Here is a 20809-nt window from a genome sequence, read left to right as displayed (position 1 = left end):
TAATGTAGCAAGACCTAAGCCCTGGGTCCCGGGGTCCAGCCCTACAAAGAGGCGTTACAGGAAAAACATTGTGCTTCAGATTCGAGGCCCCAGGTACCATACACTTAGGCCTCAGTGGCACTTTGGATGGATCTGGTCTATGGAGGCTATTTAAAACCAGCATGGATCCCTCCTGGAGCTCCTCAGAGCACATCTTCACTCGTGACCAACACCTTAGACACTGGCGAAAAAACTGATGTGCTCCTGGAAGGAGGAGGGGTTATATAGGGAGTGGATTGGGTATACCAGTGTCCATCACCTAAAGATGGCCTATAACCCATTAAGTAATTACTTAAGGCTCTGTGTCCCATGATGTACGATAAAGAAAAAAGCCTTTAAGTTTCTCACTTTAAATGAAGCAATGACGAAGGAGAGAACGTTTTCTGGCCGACCGCACATGTATGGTGTGAACCATAGGTGTGCGCAGCTTATTGCATTAGGGAGTGCACCCCAAAGCTCAAACACACATGAAAGTCACAGAGAGAAGCGTCTGGTGGTGCGAGACAATTAATTGGAAGCATATTACGTTACACCCTAAATACGGGTGTAACATGTTCCTAAAGTTGAACCTAGCCTTTACTATAATAGGGGCATTACTGGCACCCCCAACCTGGTGCCGCCCCTGGATAATGCTAATGCACATGGGGGGGGATTAGGGTGTGCCCAGGCATCTCCAGCACACCCTGTGCACAGGCCTATGGTGTGAACAGGGGTTTTTGAAACCAATGGTCACACACACATGCATTGGAAACCCATAAAATTAGGGCATTGACCCAGTAGGCAGAAGCTGGCCTCTGTAGTGCAGTGCTTGGATCAAGCCTTCCATTCTCCACAGGCCATACCCTATGCTGAAAACATCCAGCAGGCCTCTACAGTCCAGTACCTGAAAAGGCATTTCCAAGTCCACCCATCCTGCTATATCCCTCTTCCGAATGGGTTCATGCACTGACTGGAAATCCCTGCCACCATGTCCTCCTCTGCTTAGGACACTCATGCCACCAGCCCAGCCTGGATAAGGCTCCACGTTCTTCCTATGACTTCACTGCATCTGCATTATGTAAGCAGATAGGTGGGCGGGGGGCAGGCAGTGTAAACACTTTACACAACAAGGTAGAATTTTACCACTCTGTGTACTGTGCAATTTTGACAGCAAGACTCTTGCTGGGAGCTACTGTCACTGAACGCACGCCTTGGGGCAGCATGTCATCCTGCAACTCCTAGCAAGCATCTGAGTGATGAAACAGACCACACCAGCACAGAGCTGTTCCTCTGTTTGACGTGTTCAGTTTCAAGCAGAAAGCAAAAGGGAACTGGCATATCACCAAGGTAAAAAAAAAAAAAAAAAAAAAAAAAAAGAGCTAAATAAACAAGCTAGAGGTACTATTATTAGAAAAAAAGAAAAGAAACTGCGCTAAGCTATAAAGTGTGTACCTATAAATAATGATATCTGTTATATAAAGGGAAGCAGCAATCCTCCTGTGTGACAAACAGTGAAAAAATATGGAAAAAAATAGAATCGTGCTAAATCTGTGAGTTTAAACAGATGTAAACCATAAATTAACCACTTCAATACAGGGCACTTATATACCTTCCCGCCCAGACCAATTTTCAGTGCTGTCGCAGTTTGAATGACAATTCCGTGGTCATACAACACTGTACCCAAACTAAATTTTTATCATTTTCCTCCCACAAATAGAGCTTGCTTTTGGTGGTATTTGATCACCTCTGTGGTTTTCATTTTTGCTAAATAAAAAAAAGACCGAAAATTGTGAAAAAAATAAAAGTTTTGCTTTTGTTTCTGTTAAAAAATTTTGTAAATAAGGAAGTTTTCTCTTTCACTGATGGGCACTGATAAGGCGGCACCGATGAGGTGGCACCAATGAGCAGGCACTGACGATGGGCACTGATATGCAGCACTGATGGGCATTGATAGGCGGCACTGCTGGGCACTGATAGGCAGCACTGCTGGGCACTGATACGTGGCACTGATAGGCATCCCTGGTGGCACTGGCAGTGGTAGGCATTGTGAGTGGGCACTGATTGGCAGCTGCCTGGGCATTGATTGGCAGCTGCCTGGGCACAGATTAGTATTTCCCTGGGGGTCTAGGGGGCATACTTGGTGGTCCAGTGTGGATGGCCATCCTGGTGGTCCTGGGTAGCTTCCCTGGTGGTCCTGGGTGGGATCTGAGGGGGGGCTGTGCTGATAAACAATCAGCACAGACCCCCCCTGTCAGGAGAGCAGCCGATCGGCTCTCTTCTACTCACGTCTGTCAGACGCAAGTGAAGAAAAGCCAATCACCGGCTCTTCCTATTTACATCGTGATCAGCCGTGATTGAACATGGCTGATCAGGTGGTAAAGAGTCTCCGTTAGAGACTCTTTACCTAGATCGGTGTTGCGGGGTGTCAGATTGACACCCCGCAACAACGATTGCCGCGATGCGCGCCCCCGGGGGCGCGCAGCGGCTCAATATCCCGAGAACGTCATATGACGCACAGTCAGGTTATTGAAACCACTTTGCCGCCTTCATTCTGCTATATGGAGGGCGGCAAGTGGTTAATAAATGAAACACATAAATATTAAAACTATTCACAGTTCTATGTGAATTGTGAGCTTGATGAACCATGAATAAAAAATAAAAATTAAAAAATGAATAAAATTGGAAATTCAATAAAAAAATGTAAGTAAATATTGTAAATCATTGTGCAAACAAAGCAAAAAAGTCTTAGTGTAACAAGCTGTGAAATATGACATCCACCCGTGCAAAGCTTAGGGATAAAGTCTATCCACAAATGAAACGTATCTTCAATCACTGATGAGCAAAAAACTGTGTTGAGTCCACCACCACCATAGAAAGAATCACTTTTTACCAGATATCCGTGATCCCCCGTTACCTCACACACATCATCTTTGACATGGACGGCCTCCTGCTCGGTATCCATTCATGGGCTTGACTAATAATGAGGACATCTGGAGGATAATAAGCAAGTTTGATGCGCTTTGGAGTAGCTGTGCCTACACTATATGCTTTCCCTGATCCTTTGTAACGGGAGATCACAGATATCTGGCAAGAAGTGATTCTTTCTATGGTGGTGGTGGACTCAACACAGTTTTTTGCTCATCAGTGATTGAAGATACAATTCATTTGTGGATGGACTTTCTCCCTAAGCTTTGCACGGGTGGATGTCATATTTCACAGCTTGTTACACATATGCCCTGTACACACTGTTGGATTTTCTGACCGTGTGTGGGCTCCATCACACATTTTCCATCGGAATTTCCGCCACACAAAGTTTGAGAGCTTGCTATAAAATTTTCCGACAACAAAATCCATTGTCGGAAATTCTGATCGTGTGTACACAAATCCGACGCACAAAGTGCCACGCATGCTCAGAATAAATTAAAGCTATTGGCTACTGCCCAGTTTATAGTCCCGACATACGTGTTTTACGTCACCGCGTTTAGAACGATTGGATTTTCCGACAACTTTGCATGACCGTGTGTATGCAAGACAAGTTTGATCCAACATCCATCGGAAAAAATCCATGGATTTTGTTGTCGGAATGTCCGATCAATGTCCGGCCGTGTGTACAGGGCATAAGACTTTTTTGCACAATGATTTCCAATATTTATTTACAATTTTTATTGAATTTCCAATTTTATTAATTTTTTTAATTTAAATTTTTTATTCATAGTTCACCAAGCTCACAATTTTGGTATTTTGAGATTATTGTATCAATAGTCACATTCACACACCTGTTCACTCAGTTTATTATTCACATAGAACTGTGAATAATTTTAATATTGATGTGTTTCATTTATTAATTTATGGTTTACATCTGTTTAAACTCACAGATTTAGCGCGATTCTATTTTTTTCCATAGAGATACTATTAACATGAAAACACAGACACATTTATCGGATATGATTTTTAGGATAACATACAATTTGCCACTTCAGCTCTTACACCTGTACATCATAGACCAAAACATTTTTTTCCATTTCTGGACCTGTTTTGTTTCAGCAATAACATTACGTCATTACCTAAGATAAAGTAATACATTTTATTTTATAGAGTTATTTTTTGTGTGGTTGAAAAAAAAAAAATGTAATCCTTAGCCACTTGAGTACCAGCCTGTAATACTCCATTACCAGGCATTTTTTTTAGTTTTCATCAATGTGATAGTTTGACTGATAATTACTCTATTATAAAACACTGTACCCAAAATGGTTTTTGTAACTTTTTTTTAGCATTCTTTTGGTGGTATTTAATAAGTGCTGTGCTTTTTTATTTTTTACTATGAAAAGGAAAAAAAAAAAAAACATTTTGAAAAAAAAAAAAAAGTTTCTTTTACACGGGGTGAATTCAGGGACCTGCACCCGCACATCATATTGGAACACAGCAGCTGTGTCCATGCAGTAGTGTGTCCCAATAGACAACAATGGGATGCCGGTACAGGGAACAGGGCCAAAGCGCTTCCCTATGATATGCAGATGAATGAAAAAGTGTTAATGTATTTCTGTAACCTAAACCAAATTTACAGGTGCCGCTCAAGGCTCCACCGGGTCCTCTTATGTAGTAACCAATTGGAGTGCAGACAAGGACAGAGCTCATCCCAGCTCTAGACATCTAAATGGAAAAGGGAAAAGGCCTGGAAGTCACACATCTCTGCAAAACCCTGTAAGGAGGTGCACTATAGTCTAGTCCAGGCTCCAACCAGGCCACACCCACAAAGCGTTTCACTCCTCTCATGGAGCTTTGTCATGGAGATTTTTCCCTTTTTGAATGTATATCTGTATTTTGCATCTAAACAAGGTTAATAATGAGACAGACCCTTTTTTTTATTTTGTTTTTTTTTTTTTAAACAGAAGCAACAGCTTGAGCTTATTTTAAGAGCTGGAAATTGAAGCAAGTGGAAAGGATGCATGGCAACTGGGGGCAGAGGGGCAGAGGGAATGGATGTGCTACACATGTCCTGTGTACTTTGATGACATTTTTATGGGCATGTGTAGCACACCTAGTGTCCTCCAATACTCCACACTCAGATAGAGGCACCCCATTTTTTCTTTCTGTTTTCACTCCCAGTGTCCTCAACAAGTTAAGGCAGCTCATTTACTTTGTATGTGCTGCCAACGCACCCCAGTGTGTCCAAAATCAGATCCTTTTTTGTAACACAACACCCCACCATATGTTGACATGCATTGCAGGGAAAGTTACAGTGCAGAAGAGTTGGGGAAGTTGTGTTGGTGTGCCATTCATGAATGGCACTTCACCAATGCATGCAATGTGTGTTACCTTTTTTTGCGGTAACGTGCTTGTTACTGTAACAAAAAAGGATAATTCAGTCCTTACGGTTATTCTTGAAAGTACTGATTGACTAGACTGATAAGACCCTTTCACATGGTAAAAGAGGGTGGTCTTAAAGTATATAGTTAACTAGAAGAAAATTATTTTTTCCTTCAACAAAACTAGAGTTTGCTTTGGGTCCACACCTTTCTCAAATCAGTTTAAACAAAGTATTAAGCAGATGAACAGACTATACTCTGTTAAAATATACTGTATACAAAGTACCTGAAATAGAATCAAGCACCAAGTATGTAGCCATGATACACAATAAATAGGAAATTAAGTAGGATAAAGTAATGTTTTTAACAGAAAATATAATTATATACAGCCATCTGTCATCACACACACCTCATATGCTGTTCCATAATGGCATGTAAATTGGCACTGTCTGTTTGTCTCTGTATCTTTTTCAATGTCTGTGAAGTAAATGACTCCATCTCCAGAACATGAAATGATGTGCTTGTCATTGGTAAGTGGCAGGAACTTTGCGCTAAAGATATTGGCTCTGTGACCTGAGCGGATTCTTGTCAATACCTAAAAATTCAGAAAATTAGACTTGAAAATTAAAATATACAAAAACAAAATGCTAGTTTCAATGCAGAAATATTTCACTTATATAATCATCTCAGTGTATTGCTGTGAAATTGTAGATTCACGGGATTAATTTAATAAAAAACAACAATGCTCCATTTGTAATATTTCCCTCTGGGTAAAAAAAAAAGAAAAAAAAAAAAAAAAGGGGAAAGAATGACTGGTACCTATTGTGGGAAAATTTGGGGTTTTTTTTGACAAGAATGAAAAGCCAGGGTTCTTTCCCCCACCCTCACACTCAAAGCCAGGACAATATGAGGCAGCCTGGTGAAGTGAACTATGAGTAGTAAAGTCCTAACAGTGGCAGTTCCTCCATACAGCAGATGACACTGGATCGCTAGATTGGACTGTACACTGTTTATATACCTGTCCTTACTGACATTTTCTGCTGCCTGGAGATGAGCAGTTCTAGGAGGAGAAACCGGGCAGGTAATCAAACCGTGTGTTTACAGTCTGCTCCAAGAGCAATCCCCTGGCATCTTCTGTGAGGGTGGGGATTACATGCAGGGTATTTGTACTGGGAACACAGTGAGAGTGGGCAGGGTAGAAATTTGTGCTTGGGATGAGGTTTGTGGAGGAAGGGGGGTGGGGGGGGCTATTTCTGCTGGGAAGGATATCTGGAATGGGGGGGTGGGGGGCTATAATTTGTGCTAGGAGGGGGTATTCGGGTAGGGAAGGAGGATTTGTGCTGGGAAAGGTAATTTGGAGAGGGCTGTGCTAGGAGGAGGGATTTGAGGAATTTGTGTTAGGAGGGGGTTTGGGGGGAGAGGATTTATGCTGGGAGGGAGGAGATTTGAGCTTGGTGAGGATTTATGCTGGGGGATAGGATTTGTGAGTGTCAGTGGAGATTTGTGCTAGGAGGGAGAATGTGCTGGGAGAAAAGGGGGAGGTTTTACATTTTTGGGGAGAAATTTTGCTTCCACAGGGAATTTATGCTTAGGGGGCAAGTATACTGATCAGTGCTGTTTTATTTTTTTTGTTTTGCTTTTTTGAGGAGGAGGAGGGATTCATGACGAAACATGATGCTCACACATCAGGGGGCATAGTTTGTCATCTTTGCTCTGGGCGCTAGATGACCTTGTCCCAGCACTGCTCGCACGGCACCCATGGCACTCAATAGATCTCCTCCTCCCCACACAGCACATAGCCAACATCAGATTCCATTACACACACACAACCTCGATCTGCACAGTGTGTAGCTGGTAGCCATGTTGCAGTTCTGACCCGTAAAATTCCCTGATCGGAATGGCAGCGCTGCTGCAGTAGCCAGCTACACACTATGCAGATTGGGGCTGTGTCTTTAAGGGAATCCGATGTCAGCTATGTGCTGTGTGGCAAGAGGAGGTCTGCTGAGTGCCCAGGCTGTGCGCAGTGTGCCGATGGGAGGAGCTCTGCTGAGAGTTTTGCCAGCAGTGACCCTGTCCACAACCCTACTGACACCCTGGACCCTGCCTTGCTGACCCGATCACCCCTGTTCTCTGCCCTGCTGACCCCCTGTACACTGCCGTACTGACTTTTGTACACTCCCCAGCTGACCTCCCATCCTTTGCCCTTTTGACCCCTATTCTCTGCTCTAATGACTCTTGTACACTGCCCTGCTGGCCCCTGTCCTCTGCCTTGCTAACCCACCCTTTATTGCCCTACAAACTAATGGCCTCTGTACACTGCCCTAAAAACTGTTGACCCTATCCTCTGCCCTGCTGACCCCTGTGCACTATTTATTATTATATAGGATTTATATAGCACCAACAGTTTGCGCAACGCTTAACAAAATTAAGGCAGACATTACAGTTATATTACAATTTGGTACAAGAGGACTCAGAGGACCCTGCTCGTTAGAGCTTACAATCTAGGAGGAAGGGTTAATTGATACAAAAAGGTAATAACTGTGGGGAAAGAGCTGATGCAGAAAGTAAAACAGTGTATTAGTTAGAAGCAAGATAAGCTTCTTTAAAAGAGAAGGGTTTTTAGGGATCGTCTAAAGATGGATAGATTTGGGGACAGTCGGACAGACTGGGGTAGGGAGTTCCAAAGGATGGGAGAAGCTCTGGAGAAATCCCGGAGGTGAGCATGGGAGGAGGTGACAATGGAGCTAGAGAGCAGGAGGTCTTGGGAGGACCGAAGAGAATGGTTTGGTTGGTATTTTGAGACTAGGTTAGTGATGTAGCTGGGGGCAGAGTTGTGGATGGCTTTGTAAATTATTGTTAGTATTTTGACTTGTATTCGTTGGGTGAGTGGAAGCCAGTGCAGGGATTGGCAGAAAGGGGTGGAGGACACTGAACGGTTGGTAAGGTGGATGAGTCTTGCAGCTACCCTACTGACCTTGCATCCTCTGCCCCACTGACATTTTTTACTGCCCCTCACACATCAGACAGGCTAAATTCGGCCCTGGCTGTAATACTAAACCATTACAGGTTCACTTACCTTTTTATTGTAGGGGTTACAAATGACCAAAGTTGTGTCATCAGACCCAGATAGTATGTATTCCCCTGTACTATTCCAAGAAATTGAATTTACCTATTAGCAACAAAAAAAAACAAAAAAAAAAACAAAAAAAAAAAAAAAGGGGAAGGTTAAAAATCCAAGTAATCCTTATTTGTTTAAACAAAATTACATCAGGCATTTGCTTACACTTATGCTCATAAATTTACATAATCTGGCAGAATTTATGATTTCTTGGCCATTTTTCAGAGAATATGAATGATAACACAAAAACATTTCTTTCACTCATGGTTAGTGTTTGGCTGAAGCCATTTATTATCAATCAACTGTGTTTACTCTTTTTAAATCATAATGACAACAGAAGCTACCCAAATGACCCTGATCAAAAGTTTACATACCCTGGTTATTTTGGCCTGATAACATGCACACAAGTTGACACAAAGGGGGTTTGAATGGTAACCATCCTCACCTGCGATCTGTTTGCTTGTAATTTTCATCCAGTGCTGCACTGACGATTCTGAGTCACGGGGAAAGCAAAAGAATTGTCAAAAGGATCTGCGGGAAAAGGTAATTGAACTGTATAAAACAAGTAAGGGATATAAAAAGATATCCAAGGAACTGAGAATGCCAAACTCTAAATCAAGAAGTGGAAAATAAGGGGTTCTGTTGATCAGGTAGACCAACTAAAATTTCAGCCACAACTGCCAGGAAAATTGTTCAGGATGCAAAGAAAAACCCACAAATAACTTCAGGTGAAATACAGGACTCTCTGAAAACGAGGTGTGGCTGTTTCAAGATGCACAATAAGGAGGCACTTGAAGAAAGATGGGCTGCATGGTCGAGTCGCCAGAAGAAAGCCATTACTGAATGAATGACTGACTTGTATAGCGCTACCTATGCGAACTGAATCGCCTCAGGGGGCTTTTTACCCTACCAGCATGTCTTTGGAGTGTGGGAGGAAATCGGAGTACCCGGAGGAAACCCACGCAGGCACAGGGAGAACATGCAAACTCCAGGCAGGTAGTGTCGTGGTCGGGATTTGAACCAGCGACCCTATTGCTGCTAGGTGAGAGTGCTACCCACTACACCACTGTACACCACCACTACGCAAATGCCACAAAATATCCCACTTACAATATGCCAAACAGCACAGAGACAAGCCTCAAACCTTCTGGCACAAAGTCATTTGGAGTGATGAGACCAAAATTGAGCTTTTTGGCCACAACCATAAACGCTACACTTGGAGGAGTTAACAAGGCCTATGATGAAAGGTACACCATTCCTACTGTGAAACATGGAGGTGGAGCGCTGATGTTTTGGGGACACGTGAGCTACAAAAAAAGGGCACAGAAAATTTGTTCAAAATTTATAGGAAGAGGAATGCAGTATGTTACAAAAAAATACTGAAGGAACATTTGCATTCATTAGCCAGGAAGCTGCGCATGGGACGTACTTGGGCATTCCAACATGACAATGATCCAAAACACGAGGCCAAGTCGACCTATTATTGGCTACAGCAGAATAAAGTGAAGGTTCTAGAGTGGCCATCCCAGTCTATTGACCTCAATATCATTGAGCCACTCTGGGGAGATCTCAAAACGTGCAGTTCATGCAAGACAGCCCAAGAATTTACAGGAACTGGAGGCTTTTTCCCAAGAGGAATGGGCAGCTTTACCATCTGAGAAGATAAAGAGCCTCATCCACAAATACAACAAAAGACTTCAAGCTTTCATTGATGTTAAAGGGGGCAATACACGGTATTAAGAACTGGGGTATGTAAACTTTTGATCAGGGTCATTTGGGTAGTTTCTGTTGTGATTATGATTTAAAGAGAGTAATAAATGGCTTCAGCCAAACAAGAACCATGAGTGAAAGTTTTTTTTTTTTTTTTTTATCATTCATATTCTCTGAAAAATGGCCAAGAAATCATAAATTCTGCCAGGGTATGTAAACTTTTGAGAACAACTGTATGTTATCGAAACTTGCTAAATCAGTTTGGTCATCAGGCAGTTATTTTAAGGCAATCTGTCAATAAACAAATATAACGGTTATTGTTAACATGTTTGTAAAATGTGCATTCTCTGGAGCAGGCATTCTTCTTTTTGCCTCAAATACTGAGTAAATCACTGATCTGGTACCCATCTGGTGCCCCAGAAAAACTATATAGATGTGTGCTTGTCCCAGGTCAGTGACACCTAAAGCAGTATATAAGGAAGACAGCACCTAAAAAAAACTTTTTCTAACTTGAGAGTTACCATATTGATGCTTCTATGAGCTGGACCTCCATTGCTGCAAGATCTCTCCTAGTGCATACGTGTTCAAACCCACTCCAAAGCGTTCCATGAAACATTATAGTATAGCATTGTCGTTGTTGCCCGATTCACATTAAAGCTTTTGGTTGCTACAGGATTAACAAAAGAAACACAAGGACACACTCACACGCTTTTGACTTCTCTCCACATTTGAAAATCTTCAAAAAAGTAAGATGGTGAATAATTTATTTAATTTTTTTTTTTTTTTTTTAAAGGAAGAAAATATGTAAGCAATTTTCTGCCTACAAAATAGGAAAGTTAACAGAATTACATACAAACCATGAGCATATCCTGTGACACAATACATAATTATCTACACAAAACATCTCACTATAACATGTACAGTTCTGGCTGATGCTGTGTCAACTCCGTGGCCTTAGTCTCAGACTTCTGATGGGTGTGGAATACAGTATTATCCGTTAAGTAATACATTGTAACATATTCTTCATATAGCTTTCATTAAAAATAAGTGTTTCTAGCAACAGGTCACAAAAATGCAAGATGAAGTAAAAATTTGCCAGAGCAGACACAGGATTCATGAGGTTAAAGTAAAAACAGACTAGGGTATGGCCTGGGTAGATCAAGGCAGGTTATTGTGTGCTCGACGTCTAAGGATAATTTATTAATTTACACAGGGACAACCAGAGTCAAAGACACAGATGCATTGTTGCAGTTATATGTTTTCTGTGACTCCGTCCCAAATGTTAGTGAGTAACAAGCAACACTGCATTGCAACTAAAAGCAGCAGTTTTGGTGTAAGTGGTATTTAAAGAGCACGCTCTTATCAATGCCTAAACTAAAGTTGACCATTGTATGCTAAAATACAAGCCCCCCCTCCCCAAAGTCCAATCTGCCCTTTCAACTCCCTGGACCTCTACAGACCCATTGTACCCATGCTGGCGTACTTCCCATCATAAGCCAAAATCTCTTTCCATCTTACAGAGGTCAGTCCATTTATGGAAGTAGATGAGACTAACCATCCCCAGCATCTCTCTGATGTGTATTTTCTACCACTTTCTGCACAAGTACCGTATTTTGTTCAAAATGATGAACCAAGTAGTTGTTTTCCAACTTCAGAATTCAGTTAAAATTTTTGGAAACCTGAAAAAAGTCCTTTCTTCAGTAGTATGATCTTAAGAAAATTAAATAGATCAAAAAAGGCAGCTCTTCAGATGCCCCATTATAAAACAGCTAAGGTTTGATAAAATATCTTTTTAACGTTACTCATAGTTTTGGACAACATTCTCTTTTCTGTATTTCAGAAGAGCAAACATAAGGAAAATACTGACTAGAGGGAACCAAGAGATACAAAATGTTATTAGAGATTATATTTGGTGAAGCTATAGCACTGAAGCTAGGACAATGATCTCCCGTGTATATAGGTAGAAAGTCCCACAGGCAACTTTAGTCATTTAATGCACAGCATTTGGCTATGCTGTCTGTGCATTGGCCACCGTTAACTTTAGGTCTGATTAAATTTTTTTTTTGTTAGCTTTTTTTTTTCTAAAGGAGAGAAGCCCTGATGAAAGCAGTCATTCATTTTCACATCCTCGGTCTATGGCAGTGGTTCTCAACTCCTGTCCTCAGGACCCACCAACAGGCAAGGTTTGCAAGATAACTGAAATACATCACAGGTGATATCATTTGCCGCTCAGTGATTGCAGTATTTCTAATCTGAAGCTCCCCAAGGTAATACTTAAAATCTGGCCTGTTAGTGGGTCCTGAGGACAGGAGTTGAGAACCACTGGTCTATGGCATGCACTATTCATATGGCAGTCAAAACCTACTCAGCTTTGCTGTATGTTACAAAATGACTTCCCACAGTCCGCTTGAGTGCTTCCGTTAGTATATTGCTTCCTCCCAGTCTGAATAGAGGTATCAGATATTCCAACCGCTGGCAACCAAGAACTAGGCAGAACTCATTTTCCCCGCTGAACATCAACTGTTTATTTGAACAAAAGATACATAGATATACACTCAGGGGACATTTCTCCCCCCCCCCCCCTTTGCATAATGACACAGGGTGGGGTAGACTACATTCAGTAACAGACACACAGGTGTATTCAAAATTCTCATCAGCAGGCTGTCCTATCAACAGGGAGAGCTGTTGGAGAAATTCCCCCCTCCCTCCTCACAGCTAATCCACATCACATATACATCCCATAATACTTTTCTCCCAAGGCAGACAGACACTAGAACAATGGGATACAGCCACACCTCAAACGATCTAGTAAAGAGTCTACAACAGTATGAGACAATATAAAATATATTATATATATATATATATATATATATATATATATACACACATACATATACACACACACACACACACACACACACACACACACACAATATTCCAGTGTGGCTGTACTGGGAGTCTGATTAGTGGAGATCAGACTAGGGTTCTCGGTCACCCTGTGCCCCTAATAGACACAGGGTTACTTACACATAGGAGGGGCCGGGGGGAGCCGAACAAGGAGTCTCTAGTGCTACTGCTCTCCAAGGTAAGCTGGGTTCCACAAGCCCCCCGCCCAAAGTGACTCCTGTCACACTGTAGATTATTGCAGGTTACATACAGAAACTAAAGTAAATATTTTTCACCACAAACTAGACTACAGGTGTCTGCAACTACCTTAGATAGCTGTTTGCTCTGGCAGCCTCAAAACCCAAGGCACCTAAGCAGTGGTGAAGCTAGACATTCTTTCACCCAAGGCAGACTTATTTCTTAAAGACTTATTTCTTACTTTGAATTTGCTAATTGCACTTTCACCTGTGTAGAAAAAATCCTGCCACCCACCATTTCGCCCTTTAGTCCACTTTTAGCAATCACTGGGCAGGATGGACAGGATAGACCCCCGAACCCCTCATCTACTCCATGCCCAGCTGGTGATCAGGGATGGGTGAACAGTGGTCTGTACAATCATGGAGGATTTCCTCATCCTCCTACTCCCTGCAGCTGGGCTCCTCCTCCTGCACCGCCCTGTGTGCCCCTCCATCACCCACTTGTTACAGTCTGGGCCCCTCTTATCCCCAGTCCCAGATGGCTCCCTCTCTGTCAGGAGCCCCCCTTTACAGAGTGCAGGGTTCAGGGGTTTGCTGCATGCAGGGTTCAGGGGCGCGCCGCATGCAGAGTTCAGTACAATGCTCTCCCACCCCCAAATCCCTTTTCTCACAATCCAGTGTAAATCCTATTCCCCTGCCATAACACCCCCCCCCCCCCCCACCTGCACAAATCCACCACAATTTTTGTTTAATTCCCCCTCAAGTGTCCTCTCTCAACACAGACCTCAGATACAGCGCAGCTCGATGCAGGCAGGAGATGTTATTCCTGTCCTGTCAGAATCCTCCTCCTGGTTTGTTGCGAGACCGGGTAGAGACGAGGAGGAGCCTAGAGGAAGCTTCCTCGGCTCTGTTACACAGGCAATCAGCCTGGAGAGATGACACAGGTGCTGGTCAGGGTCCACTCAGCATGGAGCGGGACATGATGACTTTCATCCAATATAGGAGCTTGCAGCGGCTTCCCTGAGAGGATTGCGGAGATCTTGGATGGCACGGAGGAAGGAGAAGGAGGAAGGAGCCACGGCACCCCTCCCAAAGCGGCGCCTGGGGCAGATGCTTTGCTGCACCCCCCCAGGTTTTGGCCCTGCACGCAAGTACATCTCAAATTCCGCATACAAAGTCAAGCTCTCACCTGCCTCACTTCACACTATACTGTTGGGCCTTCCAACTACACAAGACTAAACAAAAAGTAAAAGTTCAGAAGGTGGCAATTTGGAGCTTGATTTTTCCATGCAGGAGACATTTTTATAGCAAAAATACCCAAGGTTCTGGGAGCCTTGAGGTACTTGAGCTGCTATCAAAAAACATGCGGAGGTACCTCTTGGTGCCACCCCTGCACTCTTCAAACTGAGACTTCCATATACTTCTGAAATTAAATGAACCATGTGTTTCAAGATAACTTTCCATTTACTGTTTTTCGACATAGTTTAATCTAAATAGCCTAAACAAAATACCAGAGCAGTATGTTTGCGGTTCCGCGATTTACTTACACAACCATGATGTATATTTAGAGTGCTTTCCAATTTAAGTTTTTGAACGAATTCTCTTCGTCCTGTTGGAAATGGAAAAACAAAGCTGAAGGGAAAAAAAATAACCAATGGAACTTTTATTAACCGGCTTGTTGAAGTGAAAGGCTACAAATCCCAATCAATATTTAATTTACTTTATAGTTCATTTTTAATTAAACACTATTTTACTAATATAAGAAAAAAAAAAAAACCATAGACACACGTTCATGCAAACCGACAAGAAACAACATATAACAAGTGCCATCATGATCATAAGGTCTCTTGCACACTGGACTTTTGCAAACACATTTAGGCGCATCAAGCATTTGGGTATCCATTAATTCCATTGGTCGGAATAATAATTTATTCTGGTCACGGAAATGAATAAACGCTCAAGTGCTAAATGTGCCTAGCGTGCTACATGATCATTTGCTCTTACTCAAAATGGATTTGGATGGATGAGTGAGTTTGCTTTGAATATTAAATATAAATTGAACAGCATTATTGGTCTGTGGTGTTCAGATGAAGTGTAGTTCCACTTTAGAAAGCAACTCTGAGGTTATGCTGTCCTGGGAAGTTGAAGAAGAAGAAAAAAAACAAAACAAACACACACACACCAATGGTAACAGTACATTGAACAAACAGTAACAGGGAAGGGTCACAACAATGTGCTACAAGACACATTCAAAAAAAATGTCAGGGGCTACGTGATTTCAGGCTGCAGTGGATTACAGAGAGCTCTAATTAGGAAAATTCATTGAATTTGTGTTTAGCATTTACAATAGCTTAATGTAATGCAGCACTATACCTGTTTATTCACCCTCTAAAAGTTAAAATATAAAAAAGTGAAACAACATATACAAAAGAAATGCGTCTCCAACTCCTGTGCACATTCATTCAAATCATGAATTTTGCAAAAACATGAACATGTTTCCCAATTAATTGTAAAATAGTACTTCTATAACATGTGCCAAGATATCTATTTTAAAGGGGTTGTAAACCCTTGTGTTTTTTCACCTTATGTAAGATTTTTTCATGTATGTGAAAAATGTCAGAATTGGCTGGTGTTTAAAGATGGACCCTATGTGTTTTTTTAAAACGGCACAGCAGGTACTTTTGCATGCAAATAATTATATGTGACTGAGGTGCAGCTGAGGAATATTAATTAATCGTTGGGGAGAATGTTTAGTATTTTTCAACGTAAAAGGGATCAGCTACTTGTAGTTTTTAATTATAAGTCTACATGGAAGCAGACGGTTTTGCTCATTACATATGCATGCTCTGCTTCCCGTTTTATAGTGCTGAACCGAGATTTTATTATTTCTCACAATGCAAGTCTGCAGGTTGGCCAAGATGAGCAGACCATGCATTTAAAAATGCTGTCCAATCATGATCTTGCTAATTTAATATAACAAAAATTTAGAAAAGCAAAAACATAAAACATTTTTCAAAATGCTTTTAAACATTTCAAAAACAACAAATACATAATATGTATAAAAAATACACTACGTTTTTTTTTTTATACAAATTCAGAGCAATGTTGTTTAGCATCACATACCCAAATAGTTGATACGGACAGCGCTGGGTTCATCCAATCCAAGTGCACGTTTTCGTACATCCCACAGGAGGTTAGTACAGCAATGGGACATAGTCCAAGCGCTGTCACTCCTTTAAGATAGCTCTTTCAACTACAAGTAAAACAAAAATAAACGGTTGTAACTATATTGGAAGAGATGTGAGCCCTGCTTGTCTACCCTATAATCAAAAAGGTAAAAAGGTCAAAACAGAAATGCACTAGTGTAAATGTTTAAAATTTGTCATATAGCAGCTAACAGGAAAATATTTTAAAATGGACACGTCACCAAAATAGGGGAAATATACCATTTCATATTTCTATAATGTGTAAACAAAGTAGTTTTCCTGCATGTACTTCACCATTGTAAAAAAACAAAGTCTGGCGTCTCTGGATCTCACCATGTGATGGATACTAAATCTTCCTCCCACGTTTCTATCCCAGTTTACCACTTAAGCTGGCCATACATTATACAATTTTCTTATTCAATTTCCTTTAGTTTTACCTTCAACTATGTAGTGCAAGGGCCTGCCTGATTGCATACAAATTGAAAGTCTTTAGGTTTGACCTCATATTATATGGTTTTGGTAAATCTAAAAGGAAAGTTGTACAAGAAAATTGTACAATGTATGGCCAGTCTTAGGCAACACAGCCAATTAAACAAAGCCACCCAGAACAATCCAACTGTGGATAGACATGTAAATAATAGCCAGATGCCAATTTTTTTGTCTTTCGGTTAACATGCATACTTGGATTGGCAAAACATTCCAATTTACACCTATGGAAGAGAGCAATTAAACCCCAAAACACCCTTTGGTACCAGATTATCTTTTAGGAGAACAATAGTAATTGGTTGAGAAAATTCAAACTGGCATGTTAACAGAACAGAGTGCCTACATATGATTATTTACCAATCCAAGAGTTACATGGCCTTGAAAAAGTATTCATACCGCTTGAAATTTTACACATTTTGTCGTGTTACAACCAAAAACGAAATTGTATTTTATTGGGATTTTATGAGTTAGACCAACACAAAGTAGCACATAATTGTGAAGTGGAAGGAAAAAAAATGATAAATGGCTTTCAATTTTTTTTAGAAATAAAGATCTCAAAAGTGTGGTGTGCATTTGTATTTAGCCCCCAACTTTGTGTTGGTCTATCACATAAAATCCCAATAAATACATTTAGGTTTTTGGTTGTAACATAACAAAATGTGGAAAATTTCAAGTATTATGAATACTTTTTTCAAGACACTGTAGTGCCTGATTAAGCAGAGACAATTTGAATGGTTTGCAGGCAACTTAATCCTAGCCACACATGAGCCAACAACTACAAGCATTACTTAAGGATATTGAGCTTTTTCCTAATCTGTAATTTATCACACAGGAAAGTTTACCAAAATTATTTCAATGGCGAAGAGTGAAGAATCAGAACTACTACACATGCATCAAGGTTGGTAGGTGAGTATTGTAGTGGGTCCTGTGAGGAAGGGCAGGCATTCTGCAAGAAATGTTCTCTCACATTAAAACATACAGAACCAGGAGGAGACATCAGATGCTGGCTCAGTGTATTTTAGTACGAGATGAAGGAGAATCATTTTTTATATATTTAAAAATGATATATATTTATTTAACCATGACGGTTATAAAAATAATGTTGGGAGTTATCTACAATTTCTTGTTTGCCTTTACTTTTGGATGCAAGGCCTTTGTGTATACTTATCTTGATGTAAGTTGGTGAAGAGTGGTGATGCAGTTTAAGTACAGTTCAAATTCCATCTTCATCCCATATAATGGGTTCTGACAGAAGTGACAGGCTGAGCGGCATTTTCAGGAGCCTTCTTAAACACATACTGACCACTTACGGTTAGTGGGGTCAGTCTATTTGGTGAGCTGTCATTCTCGGCAGAGGTCACATTTTCAAGCACCGCAGAACAAAAGCAATAATTACACGGTGGCCGAAATGCCTTCTACTGCAAAGTACCACTCATTATACCAAGCCTGTAGCAAAAACATCTTAACAGACATGTGCCATGCCAATCAGAGCACAACTATACCACTACTCATAACTTTACTAAAATGTCTTGTGGCATTAAAGTGAAACTTTATGCACAACAGTTTGATCACAATAATGTTCTTTAAAAAAAAGAAGAACATACATTCCACATTATTAATTATGCTAAATGAGTGTGTGTAAATTTCCTCCAGCATTTCTCTTGTGTTGGTCACCATTTTGTTGAAGCCCAGAACAGTCACTTCCTTTTGGCAACTCTCCCCCTCTTCTTGGTCTCAAACTATATGTCACTTTCTGTATTTAAAATATGTACATTTCCAGCTTTTATTTTATGTCTTGGTTCAGATAGAGAGGAAGGCTTTACAGAAGCTTTACAGTGCTGAAGCTACAGCCTGTGAAGGTTGGGGATGAGGGAGAAGTGAGAGAGTTGGACTTCAGTACAACTAGCCTGCCCACAGACAGATTGCATCTCGGCCGGTCCATGCTGAACCAGCTGAGATTCGATCCATCTATGGCCAGCTTTAAGCCAGCCATAGACTGTTTGACGATCCGCTGGTTCAGCAGGGGCCAGCCGAGATTCAAACCATGTATGGGCAGGCTGATTGTACAACCAGCATGCTGGATTTTTCACGCGATTATTGCCAGTGGCTATGCAGATGAATCCATTGTTTTTCCACCACTGAAAGGAATGAAGGTTGTGCCCAGGCTGAAACTCATGGATTACCTAGGATAGGTGCAGCGAGAGAATACAAAAAGGTGTAGGACACATTCATGAATCTATTCCTAATCCTTGGCTGAAAATGATAAGGAGTGTTTACTTCCACTTTAACAAGTGGCTGAGGAACTCGTGTAGGAAGGAGGATTTTGGGTTTCTGGAGAACTGGGCTGACTTTTTCAGTCAGTTACCGGCTCTTTAGTAGAGATGGGCTGCACCTAAATTGGGAGGGCGCAACTCTGTTGGAAAAAAAGATGGCCAAGAAGTTGGATGGGGCTTTTAAAACTAGATGTTGGGGGAAAGGGTTCAGCAGAAGTGATAGCCGGCAACGAGGATAAGACAGAGGGGGGATAGTGGAGGCACTATTGATAATGCATCCATAACATCTAATCCCGGGGTTAATGAATTACCAAATCAAAAACAAAGCCCGAGAAATCACATGGATAAAATATGCACCAGTACAAAACCACGTACCAAAATGCCAGGAGCCTAGTCAATAAAACTTGGGAACTAGCGACCACAGGATTATTACATTCAGCATCAATTATAGGAAAGGGAAGCGCGAGGCTAGTACAAAAACACTAAATTTCAAAAAAGAGCCAACTTTTCTAAACTGCGCTCGATGCTGCTGATATTAAGTTGGACCAAATCCTTAAATCATTGAACACAGAGCAAGTGGGAGTGCTTTAGGAATATTTTAAATAAAAGTATTACTGAGTGCATGCCAATGGGTAATAAATATAGAAGAAGAACAAAGGCTAAACTTGGGTGGCTAAACCAAAACGTAAAATGCGTTTAATACCAGAACAGGCCATTATGAGTACCTCGCAATGTCACTTGGCCTTTGCAACGCTCCAGCAGTTTTCTAGGAACTTAACAATATCCTCCGAGATTAGTTGCAGCTCTGTGTGGTGGTTTAGCTCGACAATATCCTCAATTTTTCCAAGTCCCTAGAAAGCCACCACAGATGTCTGTCGTGTGCTTCAGAAGCTGGGATAGAACAATCTCTACTGTAAAATTGGAGAAGTGCGAGTTCCATCAGGAACAGGTTAAATTCCTGGGTTATGTCATTTCCACTGCCGGTTTTTCGATGGACCCAGAGAAACTTTCAGCAGTCCTACCGTGGCCCCGACCCGTGGGTATATGTCCTCTGCAATGTTTTCTTGGCTTTGCCAATTATTATCGAAAGTTTATTCGTAACTTCTCGTCTCTGGTTGTTGAAAGGAAACATGTTTTAGTTCATGATACAAGAGGTGTTTGAAATATGAACAATGGCTATACCAGACCTTCGCATTCTTGAGGGCTGTCTGGGATGTAACAAGTTGCACATCAAAGCTTTGTAGCATATCAGATTATGCAAAGCTGAACAAAAAGCTTGGCTCCTGGTCGTCAGTTGTGATAACGCTATGCAAGCGAGCTTCAAAGAGGGCCATGGTGGCCAAGATGATTGATGAAGGTGGGTTACAGAGATCAAAGGATCAACAGGCATTGAAGATTGACCCAAGACATATAGACATGATATATGGACAATGCTGCCCCTAGAGGCCAATGCAGGATGGACAGTAATATATTGAGGAGGACTGCCCCGTAAATACGTTGATTCGTCAAAGGTCTAGATTGGCCGGCAATGGGGTTGGGTCTGAACAGTGTATGACTGAAGTATAAAAAGGGCTGAACGAGTCAGAGAGCACTCTCTCTACCATTTTTG

General features: G+C 41.4%; 1 protein-coding gene across 3 annotated transcripts in view; it reads right to left on the bottom strand.

Annotated features, from left to right (window-relative positions):
* Nucleotides 1–20809, bottom strand: part of DCAF6 (DDB1 and CUL4 associated factor 6) — a 264140-nt gene that overhangs the window by 203022 nt on the left and 40309 nt on the right. For all 3 annotated transcript variants that reach the window (XM_073616111.1, XM_073616112.1, XM_073616113.1), the window contains exons 2-5: nucleotides 16359–16488; nucleotides 14783–14844; nucleotides 8401–8493; nucleotides 5734–5919 (exon numbers count right to left, since the gene is read on the bottom strand). In XM_073616111.1, coding sequence (XP_073472212.1) covers nucleotides 5734–5919; nucleotides 8401–8493; nucleotides 14783–14844; nucleotides 16359–16449 — 432 coding nt within the window. In that variant the 5' untranslated portion in view covers nucleotides 16450–16488. The remainder of the gene's footprint in view (nucleotides 1–5733; nucleotides 5920–8400; nucleotides 8494–14782; nucleotides 14845–16358; nucleotides 16489–20809) is intronic.

This window comes from Aquarana catesbeiana, linkage group LG02 (assembly GCF_042186555.1).
Source record: "Aquarana catesbeiana isolate 2022-GZ linkage group LG02, ASM4218655v1, whole genome shotgun sequence".
Lineage (NCBI taxonomy): Eukaryota > Metazoa > Chordata > Amphibia > Anura > Ranidae > Aquarana > Aquarana catesbeiana.
Note: the sequence above shows the minus strand (reverse complement) of the source record. Positions and strands in the feature narration are given on the sequence as shown.